This window comes from Ranitomeya imitator, chromosome 7 (genome assembly GCF_032444005.1).
Source record: "Ranitomeya imitator isolate aRanImi1 chromosome 7, aRanImi1.pri, whole genome shotgun sequence".
Lineage (NCBI taxonomy): Eukaryota > Metazoa > Chordata > Amphibia > Anura > Dendrobatidae > Ranitomeya > Ranitomeya imitator.
Genome location: NC_091288.1, coordinates 462,744 through 482,681, shown reverse-complemented (window position 1 = coordinate 482,681; position 19,938 = coordinate 462,744). Strand labels below are relative to the sequence as shown.

Here is a 19,938-nt window from a genome sequence, read left to right as displayed (position 1 = left end):
AATGTTTCTATACAAATGCACAGAGCATGGAAAACAAGCAAGGAGAATTGGAGCTGCTAACACAGGAAGATAGATATGATGTCATAGGCATCACTGAAACTTGGTGGGATGATACACATTCTTGGAATGCAAACTTTGAAGGCTACAACTTATTTATTAGAAACAGGATTAAAAAGAAGGGAGGCGTTGTTGCATGGTATGTTAGGAAAATGTACAGTATATCTCCACAGAGATCCAAGCTTCAGAGACTGGTAGCTCTGTAGAAACTGTTTGGGTAAGAATTCAAGGAGAGAAGAACAGAAAGGACAATATTGTAGGTTTTTACTATAGGCCACCTGGTCAGACTGAAGATATGGATGAACTCTTTTTACATCAGATGTCTCTGTTCTCAAAAAAGTTTGACATGTGATCATGGGAGATTTTAACTATCCAGATATTTGTTGGGAATCTCTCTCTGGCAAAAGTAATGGGTCCAGAAAATTTTTATCTTCTGTTGCTGACAATTTTTTCTTTCAAAAGGTAGAAGAGAAAATAAAGGGGTCTGCAATCTTGGACCTAATTCTTACCAACAGGGAGGAAATGGTTGAGGAAGTAAAGGTGGCTGGGAATTTAGGAGGCAGCGATCATGCCGTCCTCGAATTTTTGAGTACAAGAGGAGGAAGACCAGACTTAAAGGTTGGACTTCAGAAAGGCAGATTTTAATGGACTTAGAGGGTAGGAAAGGTCCAATGGATGGATGTTCTAAAGGATAGAATTGTCCAAAAAGGATGGGAGATTTTGCTAAATGAAATTCTCACTGCACAATCTGTAACAATACTGAAAAGGAAGAATTTGAAGCATTTTAAAGAGACCCAGATGGATGAACATAGAACTTGATCACTTGTTAAAAAGTAAAAAAGAAATTTTTTTGACTTTGAATGTATAACAAATGGAAAGAGCTGGGCAAATTATGTCCAAAGACGACATACCAATAGGGAATATAGATTGTGAGCCCCATCGGGGACAGCGATAATAATGTGTGCAAAAACTGTAAAACGCTGCGGAATATGTTGGCGCTATATAAAGAGATTATTATTATTATTTCTAAAGAAAAATATAATACTGTTTGCAGGGAATGCAAGGCAAGAGTAAGAAGAGCTAAAGCCAGTAATGAAGTGAGACTTCCAAGGGAGACCAAAAGTAGCAAAAAAGAATTTGGGTATGTCAAAAGCAAACGAAAAGTCAAAGATGCTATAGGATTTTTACAGGATGAAAAGGGTGAAGTGGTCAAAAATAATGTTGAGAAGCCAAACTTTAAATTCTTATTTTGTATCTCTGTTCTCCAGACTATCGATAAACAGAGATGGTGAGGGAACACTTAGTTAATTTAAATTAATTACATCCTAGGGTACTAAGATGTATTGTTTTTCTTTGCGGAGAGTGACATGTTAAGCATGCCGAGATGAGGAGACTTAAATACGCAATGCTTCTCTGTGAAATATGCAAATTGTCTCTTCAGAGAGGAAGCGGACTAGAACTCTTGTGCCACCTATTGGAAGTAGCAATCCTAACAGTTGCTTCTCACACAGCCAAATCAGATCTCACACTTGGCACTGACGAGGGGCAGTACCCCGAAACAGTGTCTGTAAATTGAGCTTCTGGTTTGGCTTTTATCCTAAGTCATGTGACAAGGCTCGTTAAAGAGTCGACAGTGATTGTTAGGATAGCTACTTCCAATAGGTGGCACTAGTGTTATAGTTTTCTTCCTCTCTGAAGAGACAATTTGTATACTAGGGTACTGAACGAGTTAGCAGAGGAAATTGCGCAATTGCCAGAATCTTTGAAAAATCCTGGAAAACAGGAGAAGTCACAGAAGCGTGAAGAACGGCAAATGCTGTCTCTATCTTCATAAAAGGAAAGAAGACGGAGCCAGGAAATTACAGGCCAGTGATCCTTACTTCTATACAAGGAATGATCTTTCAAGACATTTTTAAACAACATGTAATTAAGTACTTGGATAAGAATACAGTAATTAACTAGAGCCAGCATGGGTTTGTAGCACACAATTCATGGCAGACTAATTTAATTTCCTTCTATGATGGAGTCACTGACTGGGTGGATCAGGGAAATGCATAGATGTACTATATCTCGACGACTTCAGCAAAGCATTTGATAAAGTATGTCGTACTCTCCTTATTGAAAAAATGACCAAGTATGGGATTGACATGGCTACGGTTAGGTGGATTCATAACTGGTTCAGTGATTGTACTCAAAGAATGGTAATGGTTGCACATCCAGTTGGAAAAGTGTCGGGTACTAAAAGGCTCTGTCCTGGCCCCAGTGTTCAACATTTTTATAAATGATCTAGATAAGGGAACCAAAGGTAAACTAATCAAATTTGCAGACAATGCAAAGCTAGAAGTGATAGCTAACACTAGAGAAGACAGAAAGGATTCAGAAGGATCTAGATGAGCTGGAACAATGGGCAGCAACTAATAAAATGGTATTTAACAGGAAGAAATGCAAAATTGTACATCTGGGCAAGAAAAATGAAAAATAACATCTATAGAATGGGAGGAATAGAACTAAGCAACAGCAGGTATGAAAAAGACTTGGGTATTCTAATAGATGACAGGCTTCACATGAGTCAACAGTGTGATGCAGAAGACAAAAAGGCAAACAGTTGTAAGATGTGTTAGGAGAAGCATAGAGTCTTGATCATGTGAAGTAATTATCCCCCTCTACTCCTCCTTGGTCAGGCCTCATCTGGAATACTGTGTCCAGTTCTCGGCACCACATTTTAAAAAGGACATCAACAAACTGGAGCAAGTTCAGAGAAGAGCTACCAGGATGGTGACCGGAATGCAAAATATGTCCTACGGGGAATGGTTAAATGATCTGGGAATGTTTCGCTTGCAAAATAGAGGGCTAAGAGGAGACTTTATAGCTGTCTACAAATATCTGAAGGGCTGTCACAGTGTAGAGGGATCATCCTTAGGGTACCGTCACACTATACGATTTACCTACGATCACGACCAGCGATATGACCTGGCCGTGATCGTAGGTAAATCGTAGTGTGGTCGCTGGGGAGCTGTCACACAGACAGCTCTCCAGCGACCAACGATCCCGAGGTCCCTGGGTAACCAGGGTAAACATCGGGTAACTAAGCGCAGGACCGCGCTTAGTTACCCGATGTTTACCCTGGTTACAAGCGTTAAACTAAAAAAAAAACAAACAGCACATACTTACATTCTGGTGTTTGTCAGGTCCCTTGCAGTCTCTGCTTCCCGCACTCAGTGACTGCCGGCCGTAAAGTGAAAGTGAAAGCACAGCCGCTGTGCTCTGCTTTCACTTTACGGCCGGCAGTCACAGTGCGGGAAGCAGAGACGGCAAGGGACCTGACGGACACCAGAATGTAAGTATGTGCTGTTTGTTTTTTTTAGTTTAACGCTTGTAACCAGGGTAAACATCGGGTAACTAAGCGCGGTCCTGCGCTTAGTTACCCGATGTTTACCCTGGTTACAAGCGAACGCATCGCTGGATCGCATCGCTAGATCGGTGTCACACACACCGATCTAGCGATGACAGCGGGAGATCCAGCGATGAAAGAAAGTTCTAAACGATCTGCTACGACGTACGATTCTCAGCAGGATCCCTGATCGCTGCTGCGTGTCAGACACAGCGATATCGTAACGATATCGCTGGACGTCACGAATCGTACCGTCGTAGCGATCGAAATGTTATAGTGTGACGGTACCCTTACTCTCATTTGCAAATGGAAACACAAAAAGCAATGGATTGAAACTGAAAGGGAGAAAATACAGATTAGATAATAAAAAAAAACTTTTTGACAGCGAGGGTGATCAATGAGTGGAACAGGCTGCCACAAGAGGTGGTGAGGTCTCCTTCATTGGAAATCTTCAAACAGAGGTTGGACAGCCATCTGTCTGAAATGCTTTAGTGACTCCTGCATTGAGCTGGGGGTTGGACATGATGACCCTTGAGGTCCCTTTCAACTCTAACAAATATCTACACAAAGCAAAAACGGCAGAAAAAAAATGGACATTTAAATTGCAAACTGAGCTCAGAGACTTAATCCTTCATTGGTGATGATAAGTGGAGTGAAAGTTTTATTGTCCCAATGTCTATGTAAGATCAGAATCCTGATGCCCTCACCATCTCTGGGGCAGGCTCCTGATGCCCTTGCCGTCTCTGGGGCAGGGTCCTGATGCCCTTACCGTCTCTGGGGCAGGGTCCTGATGCCCTTTCTATCTCTGGGGCAGGGTCCTGATACCCTTTCTATCTCTGGGCAGGGTCCTGATGCCCTTGATGTCTCTGAAGCAGGGACCTGATGCCCTCACCCTCTCTGGTGCAGGGTCCTGATGCACTCATCCTCTCTGGGGCATTTTCCTACTGCCCTTGCCCTCTCTGGGGCAGGGTCCTGATGCCCTCGCCCTCTCTGGGGCAGGGTCCTGATGCCCTCGCCCTCTCTGGGGCAGGGTCCTGATGCCCTCGCCCTCTCCAGCGACCAACGATGCCGGTAACCAGGGTAAACATCGGGTTACTAAGCGCAGGGCCACGCTTAGTAACCCGATGTTTACCCTGGTTACCATCGTTAAAGTAAAAAAAACAACCACTACATACTTACCTACCGCTGTCTGTCCCCGGCGCTCTACTTCTCTGCTCTGGCTGTGAGCACAGCGGCCGGAAAGCAGACTGGCGACGTCACCGTTCTGCTTTCCGGCTGCCCGGCGCTCACAGCCAGAGCAGAGAAGCAGAGCGCCGAGGACAGACAGCGGAAGGTAAGTATGTAGTGTTTGTTTTTTTTACTTTAACGATGGTAACCAGGGTAAATATCGGGTTACTAAGCGCGGCCCTGTGCTTAGTAACCCGATGTCTACCCTGGTTACCAGCGAAGACATCGCTGAATCGGCGTCACACACGCCGATTCAGCGATGTCAGCGGGAGATCCAGCGACGAAACAAAGTTCTAGCCTTTCTGCCCCGACCAGCGATATCACAGCAGGATCCAGATCGCTGCTGCCTGTCACACTGGACGATATCGCTATCCAGGACGCTGCAATGTCACGGATCGCTAGCGATATCGTCTAGTGTGACGGTACCTTTAGATGCAACGGTGTTCCTGCTGGGAGCTAGATACCCGGGCTTCTCCAACAAACTCCATAATCTAGTCAATCAGCTGTTCCTCGCCGCTAAGCTACACATTGCAACAAAATGGAAAACATCTACCCTATCTCTTTCCTCAGTAATTGACAAGATGAACACTATCATGTTATGTGAACGAATACAAGCTACAAGAGAGGACTCATGGGAGCCTTACTATCAAATATGGAGACCGTGGATTGAAAGGAACTCTAGCAGTAATCTTGACCAAGCCTTAACACTATCTCTGAGGCCAATCTGGTGTTAAATTGCCTTCCTTTGACTCGCTCCTTATACCCGACCATTGATAGTACTCTGATACAGTAATGGATCTCTTACCCCCCTCCCCCCCTCTTGTCTTTTTCAACCACCTGTCTTTGTCTGCATGTTTAACTGTATTGTTTAAATACCATTAAGGTTAATCTAGAATTTGATAATATTCATATATACTCCCCCTGCGTGGGATTTTGTTGTGAAACTTTCTTGGTTTTTCTTTGAAAAATAAAAACTTGTTGAAACTAAAAATTTAAAATGGTTCAGACCTCCATGTATTGGAAACCAATTGACCGGCCACAGACCTCAGATGGGAAGGCTTTCACCCGAAATACAGTAATCATCCATTGTCTACAGTCGGACCCTCAGATATGATCATAAACTGAAATTTTCAATGGAATCAATGAACTCGAAGTGACTCGACGAACAGTTGAGCTTCTCAAGCTTTATTTGAATCTAATGTATGATACTAGGTCCATGTAGGACTAACCTTTTCTGTGTGTATTGCTTTTGTATAGCCATGCTTTTGATTTTGATTAAACCAATTATGGTGATTTTTAATATTGTTTTTGGACTATTCTTTTTTTCCCTTTGTTTTGGGGGAATTGGAAGGTATCCCCAAAAAACAAGGTCTTTGATACAAGATACAGCTATATATAGATATAGCTACTTCAGTTTTGGTTTTCGACTGGTAACAGTGTCTTATTGGGTCTTTTTTCCTCATTGATTGATTATGTGGGATCTATTGAGGATAATGGGTATCTTGAATGACTGGTTATGCTGCATCTGTATAGCCAAGTGTGTGGAGTGCAGGATGCGCCCATTCCTGTGGAGTGCACCTTGTGTTCAATGACGTCACTTTAGCTCGCGCAGCATTGTGGACCTTCCTGTGGAGTGCACCTTGTGTTCAATGACGTCACTTTAGCTCGCACAACATTGTGACCTTCCTCTAGAGCGCACCTTGTGTTCCAGTGATGTCAGTTTCGCTCGTGCGGCATTGTGGAACTTCCTGTGGAGCACATTGTGCATTCCAATGACATCACTTTTGCTCGTGCAGCATTGCGGACCTTACTGCAGCGTGCACCCTGTGTTCCAATGACGTCACTTTTGCTCACGCAGCATTGTGAAACGCGTTATGCGTTGTAATGACGCCACTTTTGCTCGCGTAGCATTGTGGACCTTCCTGTAGAACGCACATTGTGTTCCAGTGATGTCACTTTTGCTCGTGCAGCATTGTGGACCTTTCTGTGGAGCGCATTGTGCATTCCTATGACGTCACTTTTGCTCGCGCAGAATTGTGTAACTTTCTTTGGAGCGTATCTTGCGATCCAATGACGTCCCTTTCGCTCACGCAGCATTTTGGAACTTACTGTAGAGCGCAGCATTGTGGACCTTCCTGTGGAGCGCATTGTGCATTCTAATGATGCCACTTTCGCTCGTGCAGCATTGTGAACCTTTTTGTAGCGCGCAGCATTGTGGACTTTCCTGCAGAGTGCACCTTGTGTTCCAGTGGCGTCACTTTCGCTCGTGCAGCATTGTGGAACTTCCTGTGGAGCGTATCTTGCGTTCCAATGATGTCACTTTTGGTCACGCAGAATTATGTACCTTCCTGTGGATCGCATCTTGCATTCCAATGATGTCACTTTTGGTCACGCAGAATTGTGTGCCTTCCTGTAGAGCGCATCTTGCTTTCCGATGATGCCACTTTTGCTCGTGCAGCATTGTGGACCTTCCTGTAGATCACATCTTGCGTTCCAATGACGTCACTTTTGCTCACGCAGCATTGTGGACCTTCCTGAAGAGCGAATCTTGTGTTCCAATGATGTCATTTTTGCATTGTGGAACTTCCTGTAGAGCGCATCTTGCGTTCCAATGACGTCACTTTTGCTCGTGCAGCATTGTGGACCTTCCTGTGGAGCGCATCTTGTGTTCCAATGATGTCACTTTTGCTCACGCAGCATTGTGGACCTTCCTGAAGAGCGAATCTTGTGTTCCAATGATGTCATTTTTGCATTGTGGAACTTCCTGTAGAGCGCATCTTGCATTCCAATGATGTCACTTTTGCTTGCGCAGCATTGTGCACCTTCCATTAGAGTGCATGTTGTGTTCCAATGATGTCACTTTTGCTCGCACAGCATTGTGGACCTTCCTGTAGAGCGCATCTTGCGTTCCACTGATGTCACCTTTGCTCACGCAGCATTGTGGACCTTCCTGTAAAGCGCATCTTGCGTTCCAATGACGTCACTTTTGCTCACGCAGCATTGCGGACCTTCCTGTAGAGCACATCTTGCATTCCAGTTAGGTCACTTTTGCTCGCGCAGCATTGTAGACCTTCCTGTAGAGCGCATCTTGCGTTCCAATGATGTCACTTTTGCTCACGCAGCATTGTGGACCTTCCTGTAAAGCGCATCTTGCGTTCCAATGACGTCTCTTTTGCTCGCGCAGCATTGCGGACCTTTCTGTAGAGCTCATCTTGCATTCCAATGATGTCACTTTTGCTCACGCAGCATTGTGGACCTTCCTGTAAAGCGCATCTTGCGTTCCAATTACGTCTCTTTTGCTCGCGCAGCATTGCGGACCTTTCTGTAGAGCGCATCTTGCGTTCCAATGAGGTCACTTTTGCTCGCGCAGCATTGTAGACCTTCCTGTAGAGCGCATCTTGCATTCCAATGACGTCACTTTTGCTCGCGCAGCATTGCGGACCTTCCTGTAGAGCGCATCTTGCGTTCCAATGAGGTCACTTTTGCTCGCGCAGCATTGTAGACCTTCCTGTAGAGCGCATCTTGCATTCCAATGACGTCACTTTTGCTCGCTCAGCATTGTAGACCTTCCTGTAGAGTGCACCTTGTGCTCAATGACGTCACTTTCGCTCTTGCAGCAATGTGCACCTTCCTGTAGAGCGCACCTTGTGTTCCAACATGTTCAGCAGTGAGGCACACTCTGCGTCTCACTGACATAATTTCCGCTGGTACGGTGATGTAAAGCAGCCTTTCACCTCTTGCCCGCGGACTTTCGTTGTAAAATGGAAAACCATTGGGTAAGTGGATAGCTTCCTGACCCCAAAGACATTGTCATAACCGCCTTAAGTTGGCGGAACTTTTTCTGTCCATTTGTGGAGAGATTGGGGTCTCCCACCGGTCCCCTGATTAACGCAGGATGGGGGGGGGGGGGGTACAGTGTCAGTCTCTCTATATTCCTCTACTTTGCATTTACACATGGTAGACTAGAACTCCCTCATACTATAACACTGGGGATATGTAGAGAGCTGCTGACAGTCCTTGTATCTGTGTCCCCTGGGGATTGGACTGGAAACAATCTGGTAACCTGGAGCCACAATCTGGTCTTCGCAGAGACACTAGGAATAGGACACCTCTATTTATGGTGGATAATCTGCCCAGATTAGCTAGGCAGGGCTGCTGGTATACCCCTGCGAGTGAGACCCCTGGGGAACACACCAGTAGATTGTAAGGTTTTCTTGTAACAATTGTTGTTGTGCGCTCTGAATGTAAAACATTGACAGCTCTGCATATGGCACATGGTCCCCATAACATTCGTTTTTTATCTCTTGAAGACTGAACCAAAGGGATGTAGAGAAGATCTGTCTCTCCGTAGGGTCTGAATCTGACATCCTGACACGGCTACGGCCTCCGATATGGGGTTCATCCAGCTGACAGGTCCATGTAGGTAACATAGTCTGCTTTATACCAAGTCTCCTGTGAATGGTCTGATCCCCTGGAGATCGAACCAGAGGGATTCTGAGAACCTTTTTTTCCATAGTCTGAATTTGAAGCCGTGATACAGTGACGGTTCCATACATAGTGCATAATTGGGCCTGTCATATGATTAGATAGAGATATTCTTTGGCAGATATATTTTAATATTTTCATTTTTTACTGAGTATATTTAGACTCTGATAGAGTACTAGGACAGACCTGGGCAAAAACAGTCCCACCGTGCCGACCCACTTGCTGCCTCCATCTGTGCTGGCTGCATTGGTGGAGGACGAGCCTTCGGCCACTTCCTCAACCTATCAGCGTGTGAAACAGCTGACGCGATGACGGCATTTCTTCATGTCAGCTGTGTGCTGCGGAGAGTCAGGGCATCGGAGACAGGAACAGAAGCAGAGTGCCAGGGGAACAGGACCGAGGGGAGTATGTGGTGGTTTTTTTTTCATGTATATTGGGTATTTGGATGGACATGAGACTATGGGGAGCTCATCCAGGACATGGGGAGACTATGGGGGGCTCATCCAGGACATGAGGAGGCTATGGTGGGCTCATCCAGGACATGGGGAGGCTATGGGGAGCTCATCCAGGACATGGGGAGACTATGGGGGGCTCATCCAGGACATGAGGAGGCTATGGTGGGCTCATCCAGGACATGGGGAGGCTATGGAGAGCTCATCCAGGATATGGGGAGGCTATGGAGAGCTCATCCAGGACATGGGGAGGCTATGGTGGGCTCATCCAGGACATGGGGAGGCTATGGGGGGCTCATCCAGGATATGGGGAGACTATGGGGAGCTGATCCAGGACATGGGGAAGCTATGGGGGGCTCATCCAGGACATGGGGAGGCTATGGGGAGCTGATCCAGGACATGGGGAGGCTATGGAGAGCTCATCCAGGATATGGGGAGGCTATGGAGGGCTCATCCAGGACATGGGGAGGCTATGGGGGGCTCATCCAGGATATGGGGAGACTAGGGGGAGCTGATCCAGGACATGGGGAAGCTATGGGGAGCTCATCCAGGACATGGGGAGGCTATGGGGGGCTCATCCAGGACATGAGCCCACCATAGTTGTCAAGATGCAGGCAGAGAAGGTCACAGGACAGTCTGATGGAGAAATGAGCACTGGCGGGTGCAGCTGGCTCTGCTGCCATTGAAGTGAGCACTCGCTGGTGCAGCTGACTCTGCTGCCGTTGAAGAAAGCACTGGCGGGTGCAGCAGACTCCGCTACCATTGAAGAAAGCACTGGCTTAAGCACCAGACTCAGCTACCGTTGAAGGAAGCACTGGCGGGTGCACAAGGCTGAGATGCAAGTACAGGGACTTGAAAACAAACTCTCAACATTGCACAGGCACTTCCATGTTGTCGGAGACAGTTTAAATAGTAAGAGATATCCAGCTATTGGCTGGGGACACTTTAGAGGAACGCGCGGCCCCTTTAAGAAAGAGGAAGTGTGCGCACACGCTCTAAACAGTGTGCCTTTAGACCTGCTAGGAGTGCGTGCACCCCGGGCAGCAGCTGACCTGGAAGAGGCAGGACGGGAGCCTTGGCGGTGAGTACGCTGATGTCTCTGCAGGGAGAGAGGGACTGCACTGCGCTACACTCTTCATACCTGACAGATTGGACATTCATCATCTCCCACTTACAAACCAACTCCTCATCTCATTTCCTATCTGTCCGTTTCCCCTAAGGTTCATTTCTAGGACCCCTGCTCTTCTCCATCTACACCTTCGGCCTGGAACAGCTCATAGCTCACAGCTTTCAGTATCATTTCTACACTGCTGACACACAAATTTACCTCTCTGGACCCAATATCACCTCCTTACTAACCAGAATCAAGCAATAGTTGTCTGCAATTTCATCTTTCTTCTCTGCTCGATTTCTAAAACTTTACATGGATAAAACAGAATTCATCATCTTTCCCCATCTCACTCAACCCCCCAACAGACCTATCCATCAAAGTCAATGGCTGCTCGCTCTCCCCAGTCTTGCAAACTCGCTGGCTTGGGATAACCATTGACTCTGATCTCTCCTCCAAATCACATATCCAAAATGAAAAAAGCATATACAGAATGGGAGGAATAGGGCTAAGCAACAGCACATGTGAAAAAGACTTGGGTATACTAATAGATCACAAACTGAACATGAGTCAACAGTGTGATGCAGCAGCAAAAAAGGCAAATACAATTCTGGGATGTATTAAAAGAAGCATAGAGTCTAGATCACACCTAGTGGTCAGGCATCATCTGGAATACTGTGTCCAGTTCTCAGCACATTTTAAAAAACCGACCAGGATGGTGAGCGGAGTGCAAAGTATGTGCTACGAGGAACAGTTAAAGGATCTGGGAATATTTAGCTACAAAAAAGAAGACTGAGCGGAGACTTAATAGGAGACTTAATTGTCTACAAATATCTGAAGACCTGTCACAGTGTAGAGGGATCATCTTTATTCTCATTTGCACATGGAATAATAATAAATAATCTTTATTTTTATATAGCGCTAACATATTCCGCAGCGCTTTACAGTTTGCATACATTATCATCACTGTCCCCGATGGGGCTCACAATCTAGATTCCCTATCAGTATGTCTTTGGAATACATGGGAAGCGTGAAGGTGATGAATGAGTGGAACAGGCGGCCACGAGAAGTGGTAAGTTCTTCAATGGAAGTTTGCAGAGGCTGGACAGACATCTCTCTGGTATTATTTAGTGAATCCTGCATTGAGCAGAGGGTTGAACATGATGACCCTGGAGGTCCCTTCCTACTCTAACATTAAAGGATTCTAAGCCATTTCCACTTCCTGCCTACTACAACTCAAAAATATTTACTGCATCTGCACATTCCTTAATCAAGAATCTGCAAAAATCATAGTGCATGCCCTCTTCCTCTCCCACCTCGACTACTGCAACCTCCTGCTCTGTGGCCTCCTCTCTAACACGCTCGCACCCCTCCAATCTATTCTAAACTCTGCTGCCCGACTAATCCACCTATCCCCTCGCTATTCCCCGGCCTCTCCCCTCTGTCAATCCCTGCACTGGCTCCCCATTACCCAGAGACTCCAGTTCAAAACCCTAACCATGACGTACAAAGCCTCCACAACCTGTCTCCTCCATGCATCTGTGATCTAGTCTACAAGTACTTATCTGCACACAACCTCCAATCCTCACAAGATCTCCTTCTCTACTCCCTTTTTGTCTCCTCTTCTCACAATCGCCAACCATGTAAAACAAGAGGGGATTATAGGGAGAGAAATGGGAAGCGCAGACTTCTGAGTGTAGTAGTTAGTTTCCCAAGCATGACATTATACCTGAGGAAGACTCTAAGAAGTTGAAACCGGTTGTATTTTAGTTTGAAATAAAAATCATCCTTGAATCAGAATATCGAGTTCCATCATCATCCTTCAGGAGCGCATATTGCTGGGAAAAACATCCACAAAGTGTAATCGCCTACCATGGAAACCTTCAAAAGGAACCTGAAGACCTACCTCTCCCGACAAGCCTACAACCTAGAGTATCCATCGATCCACCGTACTGCTGCATGACCAGCTCTACCCTCACCTCCTGTATCCTCATCCATCCCTTGTAGATTGTGAGCCCTCGCGGGCAGGGTCCTCTCTCCTCCTGTACCAGTCGTGACTTGTTTTTTTCAAGATCATTGTACTTGTTTTTATTATGTATACCCCTCCTCACATGTAAAGCGCCATGGAATAAATGGTGGTATAATTATACAGGTCCTGGCCGTTGATGGGTCGCGTCTAATCGTGGATCGTGGCTGGTGATGGGTCATGCGTATAAAAATCCCAGCCGGTGACGGGTCGTGTCTATGTGGATTGTGGCTGGTGACAGAATCGCACGTACTGTATACGAGTCCCGGCCGGTGACGGGGTCATGCATATCTGGATCGTGGCCGGTGACGGGTCGTGCGTATGAGAGTCCCGGCCAGTGACGAGTCGCGTGTATGTGGAATGTGGCCGGTGATGGGGTCATGCATATCTGGATCGTGGCCGGTGACGGGTCGTGCGTATGAGAGTCCCGGCCAGAGACGAGTCGCGTGTATGTGGAATGTGGCCGGTGACGGGGTCGCGCGTATGCGAGTCACGGGCCGGTGACGGGGTTGCACATGTGTGGATCGTGTCCGGTGATCGGTCGTGCGTATACAAGTCCCGGCCGGTGATGGAGCTGCGCATATGCTGATCTCGGCCAGTGACGGAGCTGCGCATATGCACTCCTCCTGTAACTGCCGAACGATATGTTACCCTGTGATGTCTCCATTGTCTGTACATGTCCGCGCTTATTGTACAGCGCTGAAGAATATGTTGGCGCTCTAGAAATAACAGTATTATAACTTTCTACCAGGCATGATTTTACACCATGGTATAACTGGGCTGCCTGTGCTTTGTTGCAGGTGAGATTCTCCTGGGTTTTCTTTGCTGGTGCTCTTCCGGTTTTCATCTCTTTTTTCATTGTGACTCTCCTGTGTCATTATAATAACTGGGATCCCGTCATGGTGGCCATACGCAGGATCTTTGCCATTCTATGCAGGAAGCATCGGACGCTGAGGTACGTCCCGAACACTGCACCATTGTGTCATGGTAGTGGATGAATTTATGCCATTGCAAGAGAAATTAACTGTGAAGCCTTTGGAAAATCACAAAGTAACCACCTTCCTCCATTCCAGGACTTCAGAGGACGAGGAGCAGAGTGAGAGTCTGATCTCTCTGCACAACCTCTGCCCGGACGAGGGATCCACTAGCTGCTCCTGACCTAGGGTATATACATAGGGGATCTACTGTACAGTAACCCTACAGTGATCATATGTAATTTTCTGACCATAACGTGCCCCTCCATACAGCTACCCAGATACCTCCCCATACATAATTCCCAGTATATAACCTGTCCTCTCCATACATCTCTGCCCTAATCTCCTGATACCTCCCCACACATAATTCCCAGTATATAACCTGTCCTCTCCATACATCTCTGCCCTAATCTCCTGATATCTCCCCACACATAATTCCCAGTATATAACCTGTCCTCTCCATACATCTCTGCCCTAATCTCCTGACATCTCCCCACACATAATCTCCAGTATATAACCTGTCCTCTCCATACATCTCTGCCCTAATCTCCTGATATCTCCCCACACATAATCTCCAGTATATAACCTGTCCTCTCCATACATCTCTGCCCTAATCTGATATCTCCCCACACATAATTCCCAGTATATAACCTGTCCTCTCCATACATCTCTGCTCTAATCTCCTGATACCTCCCCATACATAATTCCCAGTATATAACCTGTCCTATCCATACATCTCTGCCCTAATCTCCTGATACCTCCCCACACATAATCTCCAGTATATAACCTGTCCTCTCCATATATCTCTGCTCTAATCTCCTGATACCTCCCCATACATAATTCCCAGTATATAACCTGTCCTCTCCATACATCTCTGCCCTAATCTCCTGATACCTCCCCACATAATCTCCAGTATATAACCTGTCCTCTCCATACATCTCTGCCCTAATCTCCTGATACCTCCCACACATAATCTCCAGTATATAACCTGTCCTCTCCATACATCTCTGCTCTAATCTCCTGATATCTCCCACACACAATCTCCAGTATATAACATGTCCTCTCCATACATCTCTGCCCTAATCTCCTGATATATCCCCACACATAATTCCCAGTATATAACCTGTCCTCTCCATACATCTCTGCTCTAATCTCCTGATATCTCCCCACACATAATCTCCAATATATAACCTGTTCTCTCCATACATCTCTGCTCTAATCTCCTGATATCTCCCACACACAATCTCCAGTATAACCTGTCCTCTCCATACAGCTCTGCTCTAATCTCCTGATACCTCCCCACACACAATCTCCAGTATAACCTGTCCTCTCCATACAGCTCTGCTCTAATCTCCTGATACCTCCCCACACACATAATCTCCAGTATATAACCTGTCCTCTCCATACAGCTCTGCTCTAATCTCCTGATATCTCCCCACACATAATCTCCAGTATAACCTGTCCTCTCCATACAGCTCTGCTCTAATCTCCTGATACCTCCCCACACACAATCTCCAGTATAACCTGTCCTCTCCATACATCTCTGCCCTAATTCTCCTGATACCTCCCCACACATAATCTCCAGTATATAACCTGTTCTCTCCATACATCTCTGCCCTAATCTCCTGATACCGACACACACATAATCTCCAGTATATAACCTGTCCTCTCCATACAGCTCTGCTCTAATCTCCTGATGCCTCCCACACATAATCTCCAGTATATAACCTGTTCTCTCCATACATCTCTGCCCTAATCTCCTGATATCTCCCCACACATAATCTCCAGTATATAACCTGTCCTCTCCATACATCTCTGCCCTAATCTCCTGATACCCCCACACAATCTCCAGTATATAACCTGTCCTCTCCATACATCTCTGCTCTAATCTCCTGATACCTCCCCACACATAATCTCCAGTATATAACCTGTCCTCTCCATACATCTCTGCTCTAATCTCCTGATACCTCCCCACACATAATCTCCAGTATATAACCTGTCCTCTCCATACATCTCTGCTCTAATCTCCTGATATCTCCCCACACATAATCTGCAGTATATAGCCTGTCCTCTCCATACATCTCTGCCCTAATTCTCCTGATACCTCCCCACACATAATCTCCAATATATAACCTCTCCTCTCCATACATCTCTGCCCTAATTCTCCTGATACCTCCCCACACATAATCTCCAGTATATAACCTGTCCTCTCCATACATCTCTGCTCTAATCTCCTGATACCTCCCCACACACACAATCTCCAGTATATAACCTGTCCTCTCCATACATCTCTGTCCTAATCTCCTGATATATCCCCACACAATCTCCAGTATATAACCTCTCCTCTCCATACATCTCTGCCTTAATCTCCTGATACCTCCCCACACATAATCTCCAGTATAACCTGTCCTCTCCATACATCTCTGCTCTAATCTCCTGATATATCCCCACACAATCTCCAGTATATAACCTCTCCTCTCCATACATCTCTGCCCTAATCTCCTGATACCTCCCCACACATAATCTCCAGTATATAACCTGTCCTCTCCATACATCTCTGCTCTAATCTCCTGATATATCCCCACACATAATCTCCAGTATATAACCTGTCCTCTCCATACATCTCTGCCCTAATTCTCCTGATACCTCCCCACACATAATCTCCAATATATAACCTCTCCTCTCCATACATCACTGTCCTAATCTCCTGATACCTCCCCACACACATAATCTCCAGTATATAACCTGTCCTCTCCATACATCTCTGCTCTAATCTCCTGATACCTCCCCACACATAATCTCCAGTATATAACCTGTTCTCTCCATACATCTCTGCTCTAATCTCCTGATACCTCCCCACACACACAATCTCCAGTATATAACCTGTCCTCTCCATACATCTCTGCTCTAATCTCCTGATATCTCCCCACACATAATCTGCAGTATATAACCTGTCCTCTCCATACATCTCTGCCCTAATTCTCCTGATACCTCCCCACACATAATCTCCAATATATAACCTCTCCTCTCCATACATCACTGTCCTAATCTCCTGATACCTCCCCACACACATAATCTCCAGTATATAACCTGTCCTCTCCATACATCTCTGCTTTAATCTCCTGATGCCTCCCACACATAATCTCCAGTATATAACCTGTCCTCTCCATACAGCTCTGCTCTAATCTCCTGATACCTCCCCACACATAATCTGCAGTATAACCTGTCCTCTCCATACATCTCTGCCCTAATCTCCTGATATCTCCCCACACATAATCTGCAGTATATAACCTGTCCTCTCCATACATCTCTGCCCTAATTCTCCTGAAACCTCCCCACACATAATCTCCAATATATAACCTCTCCTCTCCATACATCACTGTCCTAATCTCCTGATATCTCCCCACACACATAATCTCCAATATAACCTGTCCTCTCCATACAGCTCTGCTCTAATCTCCTGATACCTCCCACACAATCTCCAATATATAACCTCTCCTCTCCATACAGCTCTGCTCTAATCTCCTGATACCTCCCACACAATCTCCAATATATAACCTGTCCTCTCCATACATCTCTGCTCTAATCTCCTGATGCCTCCCCACACATAATCTTCAGTATATTTCCGTACCCTTCTATTTCCATCTCTCGGGAAGATTGTGACGTTCTTGATGATGACGTAGTGGACGTTATATGCTGATGTCATGTCTGCTTACTCTTTTCTCTTGTTTAGGTTTCCATGCGAGGTTCCGTTGGTGCCGTTTACATGGGACTTCCTCTTCCTGTGTCTCCTGCCCTTGCGGCTGTGGGTAGCTTTAACATGTGGCGCGTGGACCCTACTGGATAATCTGTCAGTGCCTTGTGTATCTTCTTGTGAAGAGAATTGGATTTGGTCTCCATTCTGCCTTTTGAGATGAAATCAAAGTGTAAATCTACTAGTTGGGACATAAAAGTGGGCAAGAGAGCGTCAGTGGTTATTACTGGGACGGGTACATGTGGCGACCCTCTGTGGATAGGTCCTGCCGAGCCTCTGGGGTTTTCTAGTGGCTACAAATATGTAAATTACGGAAGGAAGAGACTGTGAAAGAGAAAGAGCAATGTCGTCTCATCCGATGACAATGGGGTGTCAGGAAAAGGGGAGATAGTCACCGCAGGGTGCTGAATGCCAGCACATAACGGGCATCTAACAGCTGCTGCGCAGATACCGGTCAGGAGGACGACCAAAGATACAGAAAGAAGACGGAGGTATCACTCATGTGCTGCTGATATCCAGATATTGGCGACAGGTTTGACACCTCCCAGGATTTGTCCTGATGAAGAGGTCCTGCGTGACCTCGGACCTGTCGAAATAAATGTTTTCATTTCACCGATATTTGGATATCAGCAGCGCATAAGGCTACTCTCACACATACGTTTTTTGCTGTCAGGCAGGATCCGGCGAATTTTTGAAAAACTGGTCCGTTGCAAATTGTGAAAAACTGATCCGACGGATCTGTTTTTTGCTGAATCCGTTTTTGTTTTTTTTTTAAACCCGGGGATAGATTTTGAACTTCCTGCTCTGGGGAGAGAGAGATCAGGCGCTGTCTGGTTTTTGCGGGACACAAAAAACGTTCATCTGTCCGTTTGTGCTGCCACTGGATGGCGAAAAACGGAAGGCCATCCGGCGCTAATACAAGTCTATGGCAAAAAACAGATCCGGCGCCATCATTCGCTGGATCCGTTTTTTTGGAAAATTCACCAGATTGTGCCTGACGGTAAAAAAAAGGATGTGTGAAAGTAGCCTAAGTGAGACCTTCGTCTTCCCCAAAGTCATGTAAAATCACTTCATGTTCAGGATTTGGGGCTCTACACCGACCTCCGCCGCAGCGACTTCAGTCCAAGGGTCCTGAATGTGAGGGGGATGATTGAGGTAGGAGCAGCCAATGAAAAATATTTACAATTCAGAGTCCTCAGTGGTTGATACCTTTTAATGGCGAACTTTTCTATCTACTGGCTAACATGGTACCAAGATATATCTTTCCTGAGCAGCCAATGGACATGTAGGAGTGGCTGTGGGCCGTCTGACTGACGTGTATGGGTGGTCCTGGTCCGGCTGACTGACGTGTATGGGTGGTCCTGGTCCGGCTGACTGACGTGTATGGGTGGTCCTGGTCCGGCTGACTGACGTGTATGGGTGGTCCTGGTCCGGCTGACTGATGTGTATGGGTGGTCCTGGTGTGGCTGACTGATGTGTATGGGTGGTCCTGGGCCGGCTGACTGACGTGTATGGGCCGGCTGACTGATGTGTATGGGTGGTCCTGGTCTGGCTGACTTATGTGTATGGGTGGTCCTGGTCCGGCTGACTGACGTGTATGGGTGGTCCTGGTCCGGCTGACTGACGTGTATGGGTGGTCCTGGTCTGGCTGACTGACGTGTATGGGTGGTCCTGGTGTGGCTGACTGACGTGTATGGGTGGTCCTGGTCTGTCTGACTGATGTGTATGGGTGGTCCTGGTCCGGCTGACTGATGTGTATGGGTGGTCCTGGTCCGGCTGACTGACGTGTATGGGTGGTCCTGGTCCGGCTGACTGACGTGTATGGGTGGTCCTGGTCTGGCTGACTGACGTGTATGGGTGGTCCTGGTCTGGCTGACTGACGTGTATGGGTGGTCCTGGTGTGGCTGACTGACGTGTATGGGTGGTCCTGGTCCGTCTGACTGACGTGTATGGGTGGTCCTGGTCCGGCTGACTGACGTGTATGGGTGGTCCTGGTCTGTCTGACTGACGTGTATGGGTGGTCCTGGTACGGCTGACTGACGTGTATGGGCCGGCTGACTGATGTGTATGGGTGGTCCTGGTCTGGCTGACTTACGTGTATGGGTGGTCCTGGTACGGCTGACTGATGTGTATGGGTGGTCCTGGTCTGGCTGACTGACGTGTATGGGTGGTCCTGGTCTGGCTGACTGACGTGTATGGGTGGTCCTGGTGTGGCTGACTGACGTGTATGGGTGGTCCTGGTGTGGCTGACTGACGTGTATGGGTTGTCCTGGGCCGGCTGACTGACGTGTATGGGTGGTCCTGGTGTGGCTGACTGACATGTATGGCTGTTCGTGGGCCGGGTGACTGACTTGTTGGGGCAGTCTGGTCATGTACCAGTGGATTGCAGATACTTTCTAGTGTTTGCCCTGTATTCACACTCGGGCAGGCTTTCCTCTTTATTGTCAGCTGTGCAGCTTCACCC

The 19,938-nt window shown here is 46.9% G+C and overlaps 1 protein-coding gene across 4 annotated transcripts in view; it reads left to right on the top strand.

The window, feature by feature from the left end:
* The window catches only part of SLC35F5 (solute carrier family 35 member F5), a 134,819-nt gene extending 117,134 nt beyond the window's left edge, over positions 1-17,685 (top strand). For 3 of the 4 annotated variants that reach the window (XM_069732543.1, XM_069732542.1, XM_069732545.1), the window contains 3 exons: positions 13,547-13,701; positions 13,820-13,910; positions 17,454-17,685. In XM_069732543.1, coding sequence (XP_069588644.1) covers positions 13,547-13,701; positions 13,820-13,904 — 240 coding nt within the window. In that variant the 3' untranslated portion in view covers positions 13,905-13,910; positions 17,454-17,685. Of the gene's footprint in view, positions 1-5,245; positions 5,976-13,546; positions 13,702-13,819; positions 13,911-17,453 lie in introns of those variants that run through there. The other variant, XM_069732544.1, reaches the window with a different exon arrangement.
* The last annotated feature ends 2,253 nt before the right edge of the window (positions 17,686-19,938 follow it).